Raw genomic sequence first — 22,527 nt, 5'->3', positions numbered from 1 at the left:
ATTTTGAGCTAGGTTTTTGTATTTTAAACTGTATGTAAACATCTTGTATAGAAAATGTTACTCAAAACAGTACTTAATAAAAAATAACATGCATTTTGTATGATCTCACTTATTTTGTTAAAAGTTTTCACATCAAAAAAAAAAAATAAATAAATAAATAAAAATTACCTGGTAGTCCTCGATAAACTCTGTCTTTTTACCAATGAAGAGTATTAAGCCTCTGATAACAGTTTGTCTTTTGGAGTCAATGCTGTTGTCCTACAAATATATAATATGACATATTAAAATTGTCACCATTAACTTATCTTCCACCTGTCCAAATCTGAATTTAATGCACTGGAATCAGCTTGTAAACAGTTAACATAATAAACCGATTTCTTAAACATCACATACCCTTATCCAGTGCATTTGTCAAGTGAGTCACCTGTTAGGGACAGTGTAATTATTATTAACTGACCAATGCAATAATATAAATCTATAGCAAATAGTTTAACTAGTAAAATTTTATTTAAATCGTTATCTAAAAATCTTGTGAAAAAAAAAAAAAAACATACATTTTTTTCAGCATTGTCAAAAGAGAGAACAAAGATGTTGAAACTAGCACTGAGTATCTGAGGCACTTTTATTATTCTACTTTAATTTTCTAGCCTGGCTTGCATAATAACTAACATGACTTTTAGCATTATCTTGACTTTAAAAAATGTTTGAAAAGAGGGCTTAAGACCAAGGATAGCTTCTCTGAAAGGCCCTTTACATGTAATTTAAGTTGAAGAACATAAAACCGTCATCTTGACAGAATATTTTACAAACGTGAGAATGAATCAGTGTTTCTCCAAACATGTACATTTTGTTCTAACAGGTGCCATCAGTGCAGCTACGTGAGCAGAAATAAATCAAAGCATAGTTGCATACAAATATTATGTAGGCCTACTCGTTTTTATTCCATTGAAGATAAAATAATTATTAGGTATTTTGGACTCGACATGAATTAAGAAGTTAATGTCACTACAACATACAGTCTGGTAAAATATTGAAGCTTTATTCTTGTGTAAAGAGGTTAAACTGAAATAATCTAACTACTAATCCTGCTCTAAACATACAATCTAACATTATTTTTTTCACTACATGCATTATGTTATAGTCATATTAGCAAATGTTAGTGTCAACTTAGAGTTAAAACAAATCCGCCATAAGCATTAGCACATGCAGCAACTAACTGCCACTGCAGCTTACCTTTTATGTTAGTAAATCCATATAAAGCACAGTTCTTTTTACAGTTTACAGCTGTATTTGATGCCAAAACTTTTGTAAAACAAATGTTAATGAACCTATAACTAACTTTAATAACTTGATTCTTACCTTATTTCGTCCGCATGTTCTTCTTCTTTCAAATGGGGTTTCCCAGTCAAAGACAAAGGGGAATAGTTATTTTGTAAATTTAACAAGGTTATGTTATGTTGTCTACAAGTACAAAAAATGTTTGTCTGAGATTACTCAAAAAAACTGAGTAAATAAAAAAGTGCACAATGTCTTGTGTTTTGAACAAACCCTGATGAATTCTAAACTACATTTATTCATGTAAAGCTACGAACTTACATTTTTTTGTTGATTTCACTAATTAAACCTCATAATATTTACAAACGTGTAGAAGATTCTATCTGCATTTCCCGTCGTTTATTTACTCCAATTCGCAAATGTAAGAGAACTCTATGTAAGAGAGAATTTATATTTAGGGAACCCTTAGGGTCTCTGTCATGTTAATGTATAAAAGAGAACAGGTACACACATATTGTTAGCTATATGGATTGCAAAAACTTTGAAGCTATTATCTCAAAATAATTTAGAATGCAGACAGAACCTTATAATTCTAAGGTGACGCTATATGGTTATTGAATTAAATTTACTCACTATCTCATTAATATTTGAAAAAAAAAAAAACTATCAGAAAAAAAAAACTAAATCTTAAAAAACATTTTCCTTGGATTACTACAAGGTTTCATATGTGCTTTAGTGTGTGTGTAGTAAGCCAAACTGTGCCATTTATTCACACAGAACTTTTTCTGCGGTTTAACATTCAAACACACTTATCCATATGGTGATTCAATTAAATTACCACTAATTCCATTTTATGACTGAATTATAGGGCACTATAAATAATCACACAAGCTCATTGTGAATACGTAACCATACATTTCTGGAGAACGCAAATTATGTAGCTAGAAGTAAGTGTGGCTGCATTTTGTCAAATGTTATCACTTGATTAAATGGGCATTATTAGTGGTTATCAGCTGATAGATATGGACCAGTAGGGGGCCTTCTGCACCTACTGGTAGGCTCAGAAGGCTGATATGGTTACACATTGTCCACATGGTTAATCAGCTTTAAATCAAATACCGCTCAACCCCTACACAACCCTAAACCCAATCGTCACGGTAATAAAAAAAACAGATCTGGATCTGGAGTCTAACTGATAATAACTGATTAACCATGTGGATGGATGATAACAGCCTTCTGAGTCTACCAGTAAGCACAGAAGGTCCCTACTAACCTATATCTATCAGCTGATAACCACTGATAACAGCCATTCAATCGAATGATAGCATTCAAAGCAGCTGATGATGGCTTCTGTTTCTTTTCGCACTACCAGCTGACCGCTTACCTCCATGTGAACAGCTTCTCCACGGTTACCAGTTTGCCCAGTGGCTCGGCGGTCTTGAGATGCAGAGAGGAGTTAACAGCAATGAAATGGTTTGAGTCTGATGAAGAACAGTTCTAGAAAGCAGGTAAAACAAAAAGACGTTAACACTTTATTTTGATGGTCCATTCGAGTATTAGTAGACTGTCTGCTTAAAATCTGTTGATACTGCTCCTTCGACAAACATTTAACTGACTATAAGAAACTTTGTTAGTACATGTCAACTTACACTAACCCCAACCTAAGTCTATTTATAATCTAACGAGAATTAGTTCACATGCAGATACTGTAACTTAATTAAACAAATGGACCATCAAAATCAAGTGTGACCCAAAAGGCAAACAATAAAATAAACAAGTAAATATCAGGGTGAGATCATGAAAAGATCTGAAAACGTGGTAGAAATCAGAAGGCCGAGAGGGTTTTTTTTTTCAGTATTGCTATTAAAAAACACTGTTTGCTGTGTTTAAAGAAGGTGGTGGACGGAGTAATCAGTGCTTTTGAAAACAATATCGGTTGGGTTTAAGGAAGAAGGTGTGTGGGGTAATCGGTTGATCTGTTCGTCAGTCAGTCAGTCAGTCATTCAGTCAGTCAGTCAGTCAGTCAGTCAGTCAGTCAACAGCAGCCTCTGGTGGATTTATGCAGGAAGAGCAGGCGAGCATGGCTATGGCAGGAGAAATTTAAGATCTGAAAAGTGTACATTGGATCCGCAAACACAATACCTGCAAAATAGTTTTTCACTCTGCAGAAATGTGTACAGGGATACGTATCCACAAGGACCCTTGGTTGACAATTCAACACAATCTCATGGCAATTCGTTAATTTTTGATTTAGTGGCTAATTAGTATGAATTCTTACGATCTAATTCGTTCAATTTAATATGATTTGCTCATCCCCCAATGACGATTGGGTTTAGGGGTGGGGTTAGGTGCCACGCCACCTTTTTAAAATCGTACAATTTCGAATGACTGATCTAGTACGAATTTGTACGAATTTGCCACTAAACTGACAAAACGTAAAATACTTAAGTTTTCTCTTGAGATCAGGCTTAAATAACCTTATACACTGAAATTTTTTTTTATGTATTTAAGAAACTTTTTTTAGAGAAACTTTTTTAGAAAAACAATATCGTCTTGTTTTTAGAAATAATAAGTGAAAGTTAAGCAAGCTTTTCTTAATGGGGTAAGCAAAATGATCATGTTTTCACCTTAAATAAGAAATAATTTGCTGATCCCATGAGCAGAATATTTATATTCTGTACATTATAATACAGTATATACACTACCCGATGAAAGCCTTGTCGCATTAACCCCAGCTGTCAGAGCAACACATAATAACTTGACTCCTAGTTGATTATATGGCAGAAGGTAGATTTTTTTGATAAATCATCTGTTGAACTGCATCCCAGTTATCACAAATACTGCAAAAAACTTATTGGAACCCACATGGACTCAAAATTCTTACAAAAATCAGTCAAGTTTGGTGAAGGAAAAATCATAATTTGAGGTAATATTCAGTACGGGGGTATGTGAGAGATCTGCAGAGTAGATGACAACATCAAAAGTCAACAGTATCAAGACTTTTGTGCTGCCAATTACATTACAAACCACAGTAGAGGGCAAATTCTTCAGCAAAATAGCGCTTCTTCTCATACTTCAGCCTCCACATCAAAGTTCCTAAAAGCAAAGAAGGTCAAGGAGCTCCAGGACTGGCCAGTCCAGTCCAGTCCCCAGACATTATTGAGCATGTCTGGGGTAAGATGGAGGAGGCATTGAAGATGAATCCAAAGAATCTTGATGAACTCTGGCAGTTCTGCAAAATGCTTTCTTTGCCAATTCAGATGACTTTATTGATAAGTTATTTGAGTCATTGTAGAGATATATGGATGCAGTCGTCCAAGCTCATGGAAGTCATACACAGTATTAATTATTTCTCCAATGCACCATGATTTTATATTCTAAACTGTACGTTATTTCTGTTAAGTGACAAGACTTTTGTCTAGGCAAAGTCAGACCTTACAGTCCTAATAATAAAAAATCAAGGCATGATCATATTTTATTTTGGTAAAATAAGCACAATCTTCTTTGCCTTTCATTTAATCCACTTCTGATACCAAAGTTATTATTTGTTGTTTGTTGTTGTTGTGTAATTTTGACATTGATGGATCCGGATTTCTGCCTTTTAATCCATTTCAGCATGGATGAACATTTATCCTGTTTCTTATTACTTTATTAATATGATTATTTGAATAATGAATAAAATTAACACATTGCTTAATATAAGAATGCTCAGTGCATTTGCCTATCTTTTTGTAATTCTATTTTCAGGAACTACCAAATTAGGTCAGTAAACCGTAAACTGTAAATAATCCATAAAACATACTATTCGTGAAAACATGAGAGTATTTTTGCTGGTCTAGGAAATGCTTCTTGATTTAAGAATAGTAATTTATTTCAACTTGAAGCATGCAGCTCAAAAAAGTTTTATTTTGCAGTATACAGGAATGCTAGAAAAAAAAAAGAAAAAAAAAACATAACAAAGCTTCTTAATATTTGCCTACTATTGTGATACAATTTCAAAAGCCCATTTCCTTGGGTCACTTGTTTCTTGCACATCTCATATTGAACTCATATTGAAAGTAAATGAAAGAAAGTCAATAGGTGTTTGAGTGTAGTGGGCTAATTAAAGCCAGTCTCTCTGAGAGTAGCTTTTAGAGTCGGTGGTTCTGTGTAACACATTTCCTACTCATAAGCAATTAGTCTGTGAATGCTGTGGTGCTTTGGTCTGAAGAGTCAAGGAAATGGTTGTGTGGTTTCTCTGAAGGATTCAGGGTGGCCCTGTCTTCCTCTGTGCACTACCGAAGGCCCTAATATGTGTGGCCTGTCATGGGAACTGTGGTTTTTATACATGTGGTGCTCAACAGGCATGGCAGTGTTAAGGTGAAAAACTGTGAAAGTCTGCTGTCGCTGAGAGTAAAGTCACAGTTTTCTCCCCTTTTGCACCTTCATTTTCATTTATAAAATAAACATTCAGTATATTCATACATTATATTGGCAAACTCATTTTATTATTCATGTATTCATGAAAAATTAAAGGTCATGCATTTCTTACGGAAGTTTTTCTGCGATGTGAGCTTAAACTGAAATATTTTGTGTAGCTTTGGGCAATGTTTGAAATATAAAATTAATACTGTATTTCTGTGCCGTAATGCAAATGAGTCATTTTAAAAGCCCAAAATGTATTCTAATATTTGCTGAAATTCAGGCCATATTTATCACACAAATCTGAATATGTATGTATTTATGTGTGTGAATTAATTACAAACAATAATAATTAGAATAATTCAAATTAAAATAGGGCATCAAGGTGGCGCAGTGGGTAGCACGATCACCTCACAGCAAGAATGTCAGTGGTTCGAGCCCCGACTGGGTCAGTTGGCATTTCTGTGTGAAGCTTGCATGTTCACTAGGGTTTCCTCCGGGTGCTCTAGTTTCCCCCACAGTCCAAAAACATGCACTATTGGTGAATGAATAAGCCAAACTGGCCGCAGTGTACAGTATATGTGTGATTGCATGAGTGTATGGGTGTTTCCCAGTGTTGGATTGTGACTGGAAGGGCATCTGCTGCATAAAAAATATGCTGGATAAGTTGGCTGTTTATTCAGAAACTAATCCGAAAAGAAAATAAATGAATGAATGAATGAATGAATGAGTAACACTTTATAAAATGCTTTATAAAATTTTATAAAAATAAATTAATAGTTGAATTTAGCCAGGAGGCATTTATAGTTTTGCAATAGGCATGTTTAAAATCATTTTCATTTCTTTTATATATTTTGTTTGAGTAAAAGACTCTGAAAACAATGCAAAATGCTTTCAACTAAATATTAATCATCTTTTTCAGCACTGATATCAATTTGAAAAAAAATATATATATATATGTACAGAGTCATTTTAAAATGTTAGTTTCAACTTTTTCAAATTTGTAATAATATTACAATATAATAAAAAACACATACAAAAACATCAAAACCGTGAAATGTAATTACCCTTTAAAATAAAATATAAATTGCTGCAAACAAGGCGATTACTTTACCAAAGAAAGTTGGTTGTTCATGTTCAAAAGGGTTTTGAAGGAAAAACTAGAGCTTGTTAACTAATCTAGTTACTGATTGAAGCATGGGTTGATCACGAAGCTGAAGAGTGTCGTGGGTGTTGCGGACACCCCTTCTGCACATCTGTTGTTTAAAACGAAGTAAAAATTAAATAACTCTGCAAACAGAGATAAACCAACTCTGCCTTTATAGTTCAGTCTGCGGCTGCTCATTATGAGTTCACTACACCAGTGATCAGAGCTCCACGAACCGCGGTTGTCATAAGTCACAAATGATCAATGTTTTCAAACACAAGAGACTTGTTTTAGGTATCAAATGCCGAAATACACATTAGTAGTAGCAGAACAACACTGTTCATGAAATACACTACGGTTGTCTGTGAAAAAGGTAATAATCATATAAGCATAATCTAACAATGTTCTTACTCATACTGTATACATTCTGTGTGCATAATTAGACATTGTGTACTCTCAGTAATGTACTTTTGCGCATGCGGGTCAGTTTAGGAGCATGATCTGTTCACACTGCAAGTCTGATATTGGCCACATTTATAATAGAAGTGTGAACAGCCATGCAAAAAAAAAAAAAAATCAGACCGGGGAAAAAAATTTGAGCCCTAAGCTTCGCGGTGCAAACATAGCTAAACTTGCATGTGGGAATGGAGGGCGGGGAGAAGCAGCTCATTTGCATTTAAAGCTACGGAAAAAAAAAAAAAAAAAACTTACAATTTACTCAGACACCAAACTGGGCAGATTCTAGAGGCTATAATCAATTATTTGTTAGATATGCTGAGCTGAAACTTTACAGACACATTCTGGAGACACCAAAGGCTTATCTTACTTCTTGTAAAATGGGTAAATAGCTGGCCTTTAAATCCTGTACATTGCACACAAAACAAAATGGTGCAAAAGTCATCAGTTCTTAAAACTTCATATAATTTTCAGAAAATGTGTAAGCAGTGAAGTCTCCTCTTGGTCTGTCATTTTACAACCACTTTTTCAAGTGGGAGGTCTGGATTTCCCTGCTCTCGGAGTTTCAGCCACTGTCGAGACAGGCATGTTTCCTTCACGCTCAACAAATTACACTTAATTCCTCTCCCGAGCCCAATTTACCCCCAGTTTTGATGTACTACTTTATGTACACCATATTAAAGGCTGCGGCACACACTGATGCAAAAGAGCCTTCTATTAAACGTCAAAGACACCGGAGGCTTTTATTGGGCTTCTGCAAAGTGCTTTGCTTCAGTGCTTTGGAGGGAGTGATTCAGATATTTGCAGTTTGACCTCTACTTTAGATTCAGATCAATGCGCTTCATTCGCAGTCCTAGAGGAGTGTAAAGATATATTGTCATTAGTATGTATTACAGTACATGAGCAAATAGTGCCGAATAGAATAAAACAGCGATAATTTATTTTTGTAAATCTGGAAAGTTCCACCTCGCTGCCATGCATACTTAAAAGTGAATGCAATTTGATTTACATTTAATGAAGTGCAACCAATCCACCTGGCCAAATGAAGTTATGCTTACTGATGCTGCTGAACAGATTTGTTTGGTAACACATTAGTTTAGGTTACAATAGGTCATAATGTTATTCTGCATCCCTAAGCCTAAACCCAACTTTGATCTTACTAACTATTAAAAAACAGCTAATTAGTAGTGTATTAAACTAGGAGTGTTAGTTAATGGCTTGCTAATGCCATAAAACTGAAGTGTCACCAATATTTGTTTCTCTAAAATTACATTATTTACACCAAATGTGTAATCCTGGTACTGTGTGATGTGTCCTAGTTTGTCATCAGTGTTTCCTGTATTGTTGCTCTGCCTGCATTCAAAATCCCATGCTTCCATACTATACAGTATGTGGAAAAACAATATGTGACCCGAGAGGTTGCTATGTATTCAGCGCACACTACACACTTCAATTGAAAATGTTCTCTATAAATACACTGACAGTCGCTGATTATATTTCTTTTATAATTATTTGTTCATTTATAAGGCTTATATATTGTTTGTTCCATGGTGGGCTCTGCTAAATCATTAACCAGAGTCTAAAAACTAATATTATTACTTTTATTTTTTTATTTTAGAAATACCTCACTGAAGCATCTACTAGATAAGGCAAAACCAGTGAAACCTGTTCAGTGATTTGCCACTCACATAACTCAGGTAGATTTTATGATATTACACATATAGCCCCCAATTGAGAACCATTGCATTTTTCTAAATGTTTAGAAACAATTATGATGTAACGAATCCTCATTTACTGAAATCATGTGACCTTGCCAATTTGACTCATGCTCTGAACCACTGATATGAAACAAAATATTTGTAAAAGTTTTAAAGCTTCATGGAGCAGTGCTTTGAAAACAGCAATCACTACATTGCTTTGGATTTAATTTTGGATTGCATAATAAACATTTCAAACTGCATTTGAATCCACATCACACCCTTTCCTTCCCCTGCCTGCACTGCCATTGCAACAGTGTTAAAATACTTTTAAAAAGTCTGATGAGATTTTAATCAAACAATCTACTGAAGGGTTTTCTAAAGTCTTCTTTGTCATTGCTTTCATTCATTGTCTTATTGTGTGTCTACTTATTTGTCTTTGTCTTCTTGTTTTTATCCATTCCGTCTTCTTTGACATTGTCTTCTCTATCATCATCTTTTTTGTCGTCATTTTGTTTTCATTTTTATATTTGTCTTCTTATTTGTCGATATATTTTTGCTTCTCTTTGTGGTCTTCTGTTTTGTTGTCTTCCAGTTGTTGTCATTTTTTTTTTCTTTTTATTTGTTTTTGTCGTCTTGCTCATCATTTTCTTCATCATATTTGTCATCTTCTGTCATGTCATTCATTCATCATCTTCTTTGCTGTCTTCAACTTTTGTTCTTCAACCCTTTGCAATTGTTTCCGATGAGGATGTATGCAAAATTAAATTCTGAACAATTCCTCTGGGATTTTACATGTCAGTTTCAGAAGAAGATCATTTTGAAGTTTGTAATCCTATGGACTATTTGTCTCACATGATCATTCAAATGCTCAGTCAGATGCTAGTCTTTCACTAATATAGCCTGTGAAATCCACTTAGCTGTAGAGTTTAACTCTAACCTTGATCTCAAACTCATGCTTTATTTAAACAGGGTATTGTCATCAGTGCTGGTGTGATCGTCATGACAAATACTAATTTCACTGAACCTTTACACAACTAAAAATTGTGGATTTTGACAGCTAGTCAATGATTATAAAAGCACACAGACACTAAAGCACTTTGGTAACGCAAGTGTGCATTTTGAATACACATAATCCTTATATTCTAAAAATGCAAATTACGATGAAGTGCATCCTTATAGTGCGTTAGTGACCAAAAAGCCAAATGCATGTTTGCATTGATTTCTATGAAAAACTCAGAGTAGATTGAGAGAGTGATTAATTCACCACAACCTCAAACTGTCACTCATTCTAGTGGGATTTTCATGTGAGTTGTGAGAGAAAAACATATAAGTGGATTCAATCCACGTATGGGCATTTCGTTTAGAAAGCCAATCGTCTGAAAGAGTATGTAAATGGGCCAATGAAATGCCAAATGAATTGGCAGCGTCAGCTTGCGCACCTGATGCTTGTTGCAATCAATTTAGCATAAAAGCAAAGAGAAAGCAAGAAGATGCAACCTTTTTAAGCTGAAGAGACTGATACCTACAGCTAAGGAACAATCATTATGGCAATACAATATTGCATTTCCGTTCCCCTCCTCGGGGAACAAGGTTTACTGTAGTAACCCAACCCGATCTCATAACTTTGCGTACAAATAACACGACTTTCCACCTTCCCTTTGCGTGCAATGCATACGCCAAAATCCGTTTTTGCGTGCATATGATACGCCAGTCCTTCCCATTCATTTCTTTGGAGAACAGATGCGTCCATATGCCACGCACCAACTTTAACGGCGATGACGTCATCAACGAGACTCGGTTCAACGCCAGTTCACCTGATGAGCATCGACATTGAATCAAGTAAGTAAGGGCTTTTCCCCTCTTTTTGTGATGAGATCACGGCGTTAACTGCATTTTAATAAATTTTGTGTTTCTTCATCACGTTACATGAGTCGTGTGTTAGAAATTGTGCGTTCAAAGTTGTTATTCAAGTGTAACATCTGGGCGTTCAGTTAGCACAGCTGGTAACTTAGCCCAGCTATAACATTACTGCTGCCATTACTGGAGTAATTATTAATTAATTAATCAGTTTTTATCATGTTGTGACATGATTGGACGTTTTTAAACATCGGGGATGACGGCACTGCAGATCTACAGATTAAATTATAGTAGTGTGCATGCATTTTCAAAGTATCCTTAATACGACAAGTTCTTTGCTGATTTCGTTATGCTATATATATATTTTTTTTTTTATGGATAAATAACCTTAACGTTGGTTATTCTAAATTGTAATGAATCGGTCGAGGAAAGTCGCTATTAGCATTAAATACATTCTTTAACGAAATTTAAAGATTCGAGTCAGTAAAAAGCGAGTTTGTGCACATGCAGGCATCACTAGTTGCTTGCAGATCCATCCTATCATATTATGCTCCTTTTTCGGAATATTAGATTTTTTTTTTTTATTTCATCACAGATTAGACGCATATGATTTTACCTAAAGCTAAATAAAGCACAGTTAAGACTAGTCTGTTTAAAAAAGAATAAATAAATAAATAAAATAAACCGTTGAAGTCATAACATATTTAAACACATTTCTAAACATAATAGTTTTAATATTTTACTAATATTAATATTTAACTTATGTGTGATGACTGATTTTCTTATATTTTTGCCATGATGACAGTACATAATATTTTACTAGATATTTTTCAAGATAGTAGTATTCAAGTGCATTTTAAAGGCGTAACTAGGTTAATTAGGCAAGTCATTGTATAGCAGTTGTTTGATCTCTAGACAATCAAAAAACATTGCTTAAGGGGGCTAATAATATTGACCTTAAAATGGTTTATAAAAATGGTTTTTAAAAAAACTGCTTTTATTCTAGCTGAAATAAAACAAAATATAGGAAATACTGTAAAATTTACCTTGCTCTGTTACACATAATTTAGGAAATATTTGAAAAAAATAAAAATAAATAAATCACATGAGGGCGAATCATTTTGGCTTCAACTGTATAAAATAAATATTGAGATGAAGACTTTTCTCTGCTGTGTACACCGTTCCCATTGTGTTATTACTGTATAGTAAAATTACTGTCACAACCTATAAAATATATTTATTCAAGAATATGGAAGTTCCAATAATGAGAGAAGGAAAGAACTAGTAAGTCAGTGTTTCCTAAGTATTAGTCAAAAAGCAAACATTACTAAATAATGTATCACTTCATTCAAAAAGTTACATATTTATGTGCAAAACAACTCAAATTTAAGCATTAAGTTATATAAATTTGAAAAACAAATTAATCTTACAAAATAGTCACTTTTTATTACCTATTTTTATATTTCTATATATTTCATATCTATATATCTATATATCTATATTTTCATTGCAAAGGCAATGTAATGGGAAATTAATTATTAGAAATATTTTTTTTCTTTTGTTTGTAGAAAAAAAATGCCAGGAGGATCAACTTTCAGGAAGTGCCCCCATTGCATGGAGAGACTCAACTGTGCAAATAGAAAGTGCACAAAGGTAAATAATGTACAATAGGCTGTATGAAACGGCAAACTGATATTTTTAGGAATTCAAGCCAGAGTCATTTAGTCCAAAATCAAACAATGTTTATACACTTTGACATGTCACAGTTCCTGGGCCCAAGCACTCTATACTGTGATGTTTAACAACGTACTGTGGTACTTTTTGAAAATCATGATTTATATCCATGCATAATATCTGATAGTCTGGAAGTGATTAATTTTTTATATAATTAAAATATTTGTGTCTGGGAAGCAGTAAATTGAGATTAAGTAGTAAGCACTGTTTTTTTAAGAGATTGGATGAAATATGTGATATGACTAAACAGTGAGTGCAATATAAACTATTTTCTTGATTCAAATGAGTAGAGGCTTGGACCTGGAAACCATATTCCATATGTCACAACTTACCAAGCAGGTTGGCATTAAATATCTCAGTTTTGGTATGCCGAATAATAAAGGCATTTTTTTTTAAACTAGAGTTTGCAAATTAAAGTTAATAACGCAAAAGAATAGTTATAGAAATATGTATTGTTACTCTACAAGTTTGCTTCACACTAGGCATTTTCCAAAACATTACATTTCACACATTATGGAAGTGTACCGGCTGACATTGATGTTTGACTGTTTGGTCCTTTAAATAATTTTCTCTTAGAGTGCTACAGTTTTAACATTGAATCTTTTTTTATATTGCAGTGATTCCATAGTGTGGTCACTCGGAATTTAAGAAATTTAAGAAAAGAAGTAATAAAAGTTATTGACTAGTGCATGCAATAGTGACAACTTAATAAATAATTTATATGGCCAGATAATGGACATGCATATTTTCTGTTAAAATATTTTCTTTCTTTGTATCTTTCCCTTGGTCAGTGTGGGAAACTGCTTGATCTGAAATCCAGACAGACAGCAAGAATGAAGGTGTTCCGGGGCCAAGCACAAGAATGGGCCAAGAAAATGAAAAAATCACGCAATCAAGCAAAGGTTTTTGACAGTAGTGCCCTACTGGTAATGAACATTTTTCTTTCTCTTTTAAAAAGAATAGTGAATTTTATTTACATTGTGCAGGAAAGCAGCAACTATGCTGATGTCATGCAGTAACGTGCCCTGAAATCATCAACCCAAACACATTTTCAGTATATTAGAATCTACACAATCTTGGCCTGTCTACAACATATATAGTTTCAGCACCATTATGACACTTACATGTTTTGTTTTCTGGTCATGGAGTGAATAGGTGTATTTCTTGGTGTGGATGTAGTGCAGAATCTTTCACAGATAGGTTTGCTTGGGTGGTTTACCTCTTTAAAAACACATGCTAAGAATAGTTGACTCCTATGACCTATATAACAACAACAACTTTTATGTGTATAATAATAATCATGGCTGCGTTTCTCGAAATATTCTTAGCAATTTGTTGTTTCTAAGTTATACCTGTAGTTACATTAACATTAACATGTTTTCTGCAACATTATTATTTAACTATACCTTCTTTAAGTCATAGCAATATAAATATAAAGCCATTAAATTTAGTAAATAGTAAAGAGTACTACTTGTCAACCAGATCAGAACTACCACCATGGACAGCACCACACAAGGTCCACATAAAGATTTATACCTTAAACAACTTTCAAAAGTTATTGTTTAGAGAACATGCCTAGAATTTGTATACCTTTCCTTAAGAAAAAAACTTTGTATTGGTGTTGCACTAAGAGACGTTATCAGGAAATTGAGTCCATGTCTTTCTTGCCTTGGAAACATTTTTTATATACATCTTTCTATGTTTAGGTGGAAAAACTGAAGGCCCTTGGATACTTTCCCCTCCTGCTGTGGGGAAAGTATCATCCTCAAAAAAAAAAATGGACAGCCCAGCTGCAGTGCCCATTTCAGTTGCCAGTTGTTGCACATGGGGTTATGGAAAAGATAATGTGCCTCTTTGAAGGTCTGTTAGAAGGTATGTCTCATCACAACATCAGTCCATTTGTGAGTCTCAATTATAATTTATTCTGTATTATTTTACTATTCAGATGGAGCAGAACACTATATTGCAAAACAATATGGGACACCCCACCAAATCATTGAATTTAGATGTTCAGTCACTTTCATGGCCACAACTGTGTAAAATCCTGCACTGGGCATGCAGGCGCTTTTACAAGCTTTAGTGAAGGAATGGGCAGCTCTCGGCGTAGAGCTCAGTGAATTCAAGTTTGGCACTGTGATATGTTGCCACCTGTGTAATTGCCTAAATTTATTGTGTGAGTGGGTGGAGGTGTATTATTGATCTGGGACTGTTTTGAGGTGCTTGGCCGTTTGTTAAAGGAACTCTTAATGCTTCTCCATACCAATACATTTTGGACAATTCCATGCTCCTATCTTTGTGAGAACAATTTGAGGATGGGGAGACCTGCTCCAACATGACAGTATGTCAGTGCACGAAGCACAGAACATAAAAACATGGATGAGCGAGTTTGGTGTGGAGGAAACTGACTGGGCTGACGCCATTGATTGCCACAAATGTTGGGCCATCTCCATTTTAAACTGTATGGCTTAAGATTGTGATGTCATTAAAGTTCATATGCATGTAAAAGCAGATTTCCTAACATTTTTGATAATATACTGTAAAAATGTCAGTACAGATATTTTTATACAAAACAGATTGCTGGTGGTAGGCAATTCTATTAAATTCAATTCAAAATCTACAAATTTATTTTGTTGTTCACACTTGGAACCATGCACTGCATATTACATGTCTGGTTTTGTTTTATATTTTAATAAAGCATGTGATCTGGAAAGTGAGGAAGTGGGCCAAGAAAGTACAGGAGAAGAAAAGGAACCAGAACAAGAAATGCAAGATGAAAACCAGAGAGAACAGGCAGAGCAATGTGAGACAGGAGAGACCGAGAGGAGGGATGTCCAAGGAACGGAGATAGAGGAACAAACAAAGGAAGACAGAGTAGAGAGTGAGAGAGAGAAAATAGGAGAAATGGAGGGACAGAAAGAGGGACTGAAAGAACTAGATAGGATGGCCCCAGATGAAGAGAGAGCTCTGACTGAGTAAGTAAGCCGGTAATAAGACAGTTGATAAGACAGCAGACAGGTAAGTGACCATATAAAATAGAATACAGTAATCAGGACAACCTTGACTCAGTGGAGTTGTGAAGGGTGTTCCGGTGCTACGCAGAAGGAATTTTGTTTTAGCAGTGATGGCAAATCAGAAGGCTGCCAGTCATTTTGAAAACATAAGTCAACAAAATCAGCACACTGACTCTTTTGCTCTCAAAAGACAATTTATTGAGGCAACGTTTCAGCAGGTCGCATATCTTTCAACACACAATACCCTAATTAACCTACCAATAAATGTCATGACAAATATGAAAAAAATAAAGGAAAATCTCTCTCTCTATCTCTCTCTCTCTCTCAATATATATATATATATATATATATATGTATGTATGTATGTATGTATGTATGTATGTATGTATGTATGTATGTATGTATGTATGTATGTATGTATGTATGTATGTATGTATGTATGTATGTATGTATGTATGTATGTATGTATGTATGTATGTATGTATGTATGTATGTATGTATGTATGTATGTATGTATGTATGTATGTATGTATGTATGTATGTATGTATGTATGTATGTATGTATGTATGTATGTATGTATGTATGTATGTATGTATGTATGTATGTATGTATGTATGTATGTATGTATGTATGTATGTATATATGTATATATATGTGTGTGTGTGTATATGTGTATATACTGTATGTGTGTTAAATGCGCTGTATCTGACACTTTAGTCAGTATAATCCAGTTAAATGTGCATATAGCACAGGATTTTAAGATCAGAATGTGTTCGAATATAAATGGATCAGTTTTCAGAAATCTAACAGCTATTCGGTCGGAAAAAACACATAAAGTGACCAGGTGGACAGGCCCTTAGATTCTCTTGCTTGCTTGTGACCTGATGTAGGCCCAAAAATTGTCTCAATAAATTACTATTTAAGAGCAACAGTAGTTGAGCACCTGCCTTGGATGTGCGCATACTGACCCTTTTTTTAATTTTGCCAGTCATTTTAACAATTTTTTTTTTAGTTTGCTAGGCTTCATTTAATTAAAGTAATAAACAATTGTTCAGTTGAATAATGCACAATCACATGGTAGCCTACACAACACATGGTTCAGTCATTAGAGAATGTGTCATTAGATTATCATTTATTACAGTCGAATCGTATGTATTTACCTGGCTTGCAAGTCATGCACAAAAGGCCTTTATTGCAGTTAACACACTTTTTCTCTATACAGGAATCCTGCTGTCAAAATTGCTGCTAAAAAGAAAAGACATAAAAGAAGCCAACCCAAGGATGATGGTAGGAAAGTACTATTTTGTTATTACATATAATATAACATAATAGAATATAATAAGTATATAAAGTTATATAGTAAGTATTTTGATTTTAAAATTATATAATTCGTAAATCATAAACTCTTTAACTAATCCTAATCATAAAGATAATAATATAAATAATAATTTTAAACCTGAAATGTCTACAGTGTATTATCTTTTTATTGGTATTTTATTGCAGGCCTAATAAAACATTTAAACAATCATAAAAGGCCTGATAAAACAATTAGTCAAATTAAACCTGAAATTATGATGTGCATTTACTTCTGGTCTAATATTTCAAGTATTCAATATTAAAAATATTGACTAGCATTTATTTAAGTTGGAACTGGTTTGAACCTGCAGTTTATATAGTGTAATCTCTTGGAAGTTTTCTCCATCTTTGCTAGATCTTAAATTAGACTTTAGGTAAAAGACTTTATTATGCAAAATTATGCTGTGTAACGACCCAACGTATACATTGTGACCCAATATCAACAATGTGCTAACACAAAGTATACTTAAACGTCTTGGTAAGTACCAGAGAATTCACAAGAGCTTATTCCAAAAAAGAATGACTGTCATCAAAAGGCAACAAAGGATTTATTAACTTTATTTATATTTACTAAATAAAATTATACTAGTCAGTAAAACTATTGTAAATAGGACTTTATTCTTGTTTGTGATTTTAAAAAGAAATGATTTGGGTTTTTAATACATTTAGGAAAGTTTGCGAAAAAAAATGAGAGTTGTAGATTATTGACATGATGTCAGACAGAATCACACTGGTGAATTCTTCCATTTCTGTGGTTTTGTTTTTGCTACTGTTACATCAAAGTGGAATGGTTTGTATTTACAGAATTGTTTTTTTTTTTCCACAGCCTGCCAGTTTCACAGCAAATTGGAAATTTTTCCAGTACAATATGTGTCCAAGACACGTGAAAACAAGGTTAGTTAGCTATACCATATGACTGCATTGTGTGAATAAATGAATGAATTAAACTATCCTACATACTGCTACATAATTTTATACTGCTAAAATGTTTGCTTTTTTCAGAAAAGATTAAAAAAATGTGTATATGTTGAACATTTTCAGCTACAATTATATGAATATTGAACCAAACCTTTACTGTTTGGGTGATTTATATGTTGTCTGGTTTATCTTGGTTGGGTAAAGGATTTAAATGAATACTTACAAAATAAATGTATAACCTTTGTTTTCTTATACCGTCTTCCCAAGGGCTGTAAAGAAGTACTGGTTCATTGGCACCCGTGCCCATCATGGTAACATCATGTTTCTTTATTAAATGACTTAGGCCTTTATCTGTATTTTTAAAGACACATTCTATTTAATTAAGCATAAATTGGGTGTTATTTACATTTATATAATAGGTAACTACAACACTGTTATAGGCTCATTTTGATGGACTGAGACAATGCTTCATCACAACTACAGTACAACTTACAGTACCCTTTTTTGTGGCATTTTGTTAAGCAATGACTTATCCATAAATAATATGCCTAATTTGCTATTTTTCTAAGTATTTACTGTCATAATTTAATATTCAGTTGGAATAGGGTAAGCTTTATATTACACAAAATGATTGGATATACAATATGATCTTTGAATGATTATAATGCAAACATAATACTATATAATATAAACAACCTTATATTTTAACTACATTTTAGCTGTCTACCCCATTTTGTCTGGGACATGTCATAAACCATGTCAGAATCTACAATTGTTTGTACAATTTCAGAAACCAATTTTTTTTTGTTTATTTCTTTCAGCCAAAAGACCTGGCCCCCATCTTGGGAACCACAGGGGAACATACAAATGACAGTGTCAGGTTGATGCCAACTTTCCTACCACCTAAAATGAGATTAAGAGAAATAGTGTTAATACTAATTATCTCCATTAAAGCTATACATGACTGAATAAAATGGATTTTCTGTCGACAACAAAACACATGATTGTAGCGTTCTGATTGGCAGGTTCAGCCTTTTCATTTCACAGTTCTGGTAATCTGAGTTATAAATATGGAATTGGGAGTTTATATAACAGTATAATTAAAAAGACTGTCAATAAAGTCATAATTGTGAGAACTATATAAAGAAAGTCTGCTAAAAGTTCAGTTGTCACCTTGGTGGTTCAAATAAAAAATGTTATTTTTCCCATGGAACTGTGTTGTGTGGACAAAAATAAAAGTTGAATGGATTGAAATCAGTGTATAGATGTTTTTTTTTATTATTCATGTATTTTTCTTTGGCTTAGTCCCTGATTTATCAGGGGTCACAACAGCTTTAACTGCACTGGCATATATAACTTTATATCTCAACTCTAGTAACAGTTTCACTTTTAACTCTGGGCCCAGCGTTTGAGACTGAACAGCTGTAGTACATTTTTAGTAGTGTTTTTGTCATATTCAAGGTATAGCCAGTTTTGGTATTACAAATTTTACTGTTAACACTATAACCACATTACTGTATCAGTACACTCTATTTTTATGACAGGCACACTTTTTTAAACAGACCTTGCCCTAAATATATTTTGCATCTGTAAATGTTCTGTTACAAAACTCCAAGTTTATAAAATAATTAGATAAATAGCAAAAACAAATGGCAATACAGATTTAATATAAAGTTAATTATAGAAAAGTTAAGTCATAACAAACGTCAATTAAATATTATTACATTATATACATACATTATATACATTACATTATATACATTCAGTGTGCCATGTCCTTACACGTTCATTATTCGTTAAAAGCGCCGGATCCTGGCACTGTGTAATGTGTGAAGTAACAACTCTGGCTGCTTTCTTGCAAAAATAAGCGTGCATTTTATTTTCAGAGTCTTAGGTTTATGTAAATTGTCTGTAGCTTTGAGTTCGTTGCTATGGTGATTGACGCTTTTAGCCTGCTATCCGCTTGTTAAGTGTGGCGTCACGCGAAGCGGCTTCCGGGTCCACGCGCTCTATCAAAGAGCTTACGCCCTATTCACACGGAGCTTCAGCGTCAACGCTTGACTGAAGGCGTGTCTGAAGTTGGAGCTGAAACGATCGTCATAGAAGCGTCAGCCAATGAAATTCAGCCAGCAATAGGCCACTGTCTGAGCTGGTGTATTTGCATACAGCGATCTGATTGGCTGACGCTTCCATCGGCGCTTGAAAAGTTGAGCTAGTCCCAACTTCTGCAGCGAGGAACGCTTCTGAAGCGGCGCCGACGGATCCACAATGCAGTTCGGCAACGCCTGACGTCACCCATTCAAAGTGAATGGGAAGCGTTGACGCTGACGCCCCGTGTGAATAGGGCGTTAGAATTGGCATTCTAAGCTCTTTGGCTCTATTCAACTGAATGGGGAGACTCATGAAATGGTAATAATAAACGTTTACAAAGCGATTTAATACTTTTAAAAAATCACGATCGCAATATATATGTCCGTGCCCAATATCCGATGGCCAGAAAGTGAATAATTTTTTTATAACTTGTTTAAATGTTGGTATTTGTTATGCAGCAAGCCCAGAGATTGGTGTGTACACTATGACTTCATATAAATTTAACTTTAATGTGTAATATGAATAAAAAGTGATCATAAACTAATGATTTTTCAACTCAAATGAGTGGCAGCTTGGACCTGAAAACTGTACTACATACGTCACCAATACGTCACCACTTGCACCAAAGCGGATACGTGAAACCCCATAAGTTTCATGACGTACACATACCCCAAAAGTATCATTTTTTCATTGATAACCCAAGTATACTGTATATTATTGTTAAGAATATAATTTGTAATATTTTCTTCGATTTTTTTGGTTTTAATTTTTTTTGGGCAGCGGAAAAGTACGGAAGTGATTCGGGCTGTGGGCGGAGTTAGCGTGTTTTACACCTATTTTGTCTCCAATGTCTGAAATAAAGCAACTTATTTACTTTGGGAGAACATATATCATCTACGTGTCGTGTAAGCACTTATTTGATTGTACTAGATGGTTTATTTATGCAGTAGATATATGTTTTTGTAACCCTAATTTCTAACCCTAGTTTGAAAACCAGAAGAACTACAAATATGGTGCCGATTTGTATGAAACTCCGTAAAGAGGCTAGTAGGAATTGTAGTTTTTTTTATTTTTCTGTTTTACTTAGAATTGGAAATTGTAAAAAGTAAGTTCACAGTATAATGGGGGATTTATGGAGATGGTAAACACAAATATGTTATCAAATTTTAAATATCTAATTGTTAAATGGGGTTAAATCAATTCAAACCATATTTAAGAGCGCCCCTAGTTGGTGGCCAATTCTGACTGTGCTCACATGATTCCTGAGGTCAGGAGCTCTCCATAACAGGTGGCCCCATGTGTTTAGCCCTTTTTTTTTGCTGAACTACAAGCCTTCAAACATGCACCAAAGTACAGTTTTAATGGTCAGTATTTCAAAGCAGGAGACATGTAAAATGTCCATACCAACATATGTTACTCTTCAGGTCAATACCTTTCCAACAATGTATTTGCTTTTGGTGTGGAATTAAAAAAAAAAAAATCATTTCACAGACACATGCCATCTCAGGTTTAGTTTCAAATAGGACTTTGAATGGTCAGCACAGAAATTAAGTTGTCTGTGTTTGTTTTGTTTGTTTGTTTCTATTTAAACAGACCAACAACCCCACAACATGAGGTCTACACACACACACATCTATAATTGTCATTCTCATTTATATTTCAGTTTTATATTTCAATTTAACATTCTCTAGCCCCCTACACTAACCATCACAGCTAAGTATAAGTGCCTAATATAACCTTAACCTTAACATTTAAACCATATTTTTACCATCAAACAGTCCTTTAAATGAGTGTCAGAGTTCCAAAATATCTTTTCCTTATTCTCTTGATCCTCATTTTGACAGTCCAAAACTCAAATTGGCTTCACAAACATAGTGTAATTGGGACACACACATAGCTGGGTTTTCATATTTTATGGGGATTTTTTTAACTTTACATTTTACTATATATTCTTGCCTCTCTTACATTAAACCTACCCTTAATCAGTGTTGTTTAAATTACTTTTATTATTACTGTGTGAAAATAAATGTAACTACTTGACTTAGTACTAAAAACTATAATAGATCTTAAAACAGATATTGTCATCTAGTAATTTCTTACCTTATTAACTGCTTAAGCATGTCCCATTGTCTGAAATATACCAAAGCAACAGAAATCCTCTATGAATTTATACTAATAAACTAATTTATGAATCAATTTGTTTTTCTTATGCTTGTGTAATAATTCATTAAATTTACATTCTTCATTTTAAAAAGTAATTATAACAAATATTTTTGGGTAAAAAAAAAAGAATAAAGTACTTTACTTTTTTAGTGGTTTTTATTTTTTTTTTTAAACTGTAAATTACACCCAACACATTTTTTTTTCATTTAAAGATTTTTTTTTGAAATGGGAGTTTTTCTATAAATGTTTCTCCTTCCAAAACATGTAACTGTGAGAAACTACAAACACGGTTTCCAGAAAAGCCATTTGAGATAAATAGGCAATATAACATGTGTCCTCTTTGTAGCAGTTATTAAACATGTGGATGGCTCAGCCTTATGAGCGGCATTAAAACATTGCATACATTTACATTTAGAA

General features: G+C 33.8%; 2 protein-coding genes across 4 annotated transcripts in view; one reads left to right on the top strand and one right to left on the bottom strand.

Annotated features, from left to right (window-relative positions):
• The first annotated feature begins 10,585 nt into the window (after positions 1–10,585).
• si:ch73-7i4.1 lies at positions 10,586–19,110 on the top strand. 2 transcript variants are annotated; one of them, XM_087268730.1, is made up of 9 exons: positions 10,754–10,818; positions 12,405–12,489; positions 13,362–13,496; positions 14,277–14,442; positions 15,266–15,542; positions 16,805–16,869; positions 17,765–17,832; positions 18,124–18,167; positions 18,678–19,110. In XM_087268730.1, exons 2-9 carry the CDS (start codon positions 12,412–12,414, stop codon positions 18,739–18,741), a joined length of 897 nt encoding a protein of 298 aa, XP_087124856.1. In that variant the 5' UTR covers positions 10,754–10,818; positions 12,405–12,411; the 3' UTR covers positions 18,742–19,110. The 2 variants fall into 2 exon arrangements, with proteins under 2 accessions (NP_001353305.1, XP_087124856.1); NM_001366376.1 differs by lacking the exon at positions 15,266–15,542 and having other exon boundaries at positions 10,586–10,818.
• A 3,137-nt stretch (positions 19,111–22,247) lies between these two features.
• The window catches only part of LOC147842004 (uncharacterized), a 10,657-nt gene continuing 10,377 nt past the window's right edge, over positions 22,248–22,527 (bottom strand). For both annotated transcript variants that reach the window (XR_015500871.1, XM_087270255.1), the window contains exon 18: positions 22,248–22,527. This exon is cut by the window's right edge and continues 630 nt beyond it. The gene's annotated coding sequence lies outside the window, so the exon portion shown is untranslated.

This window comes from Danio rerio, chromosome 10 (assembly GCF_052040795.2).
Source record: "Danio rerio strain M-AB ecotype USA chromosome 10, GRCz13ab, whole genome shotgun sequence".
In the NCBI taxonomy this organism is placed as follows: Eukaryota; Metazoa; Chordata; class Actinopteri; order Cypriniformes; family Danionidae; genus Danio; species Danio rerio.
The sequence above is the reverse complement of the archived record's forward strand: the minus strand, read 5'-3'. Positions and strand labels throughout refer to the sequence as shown.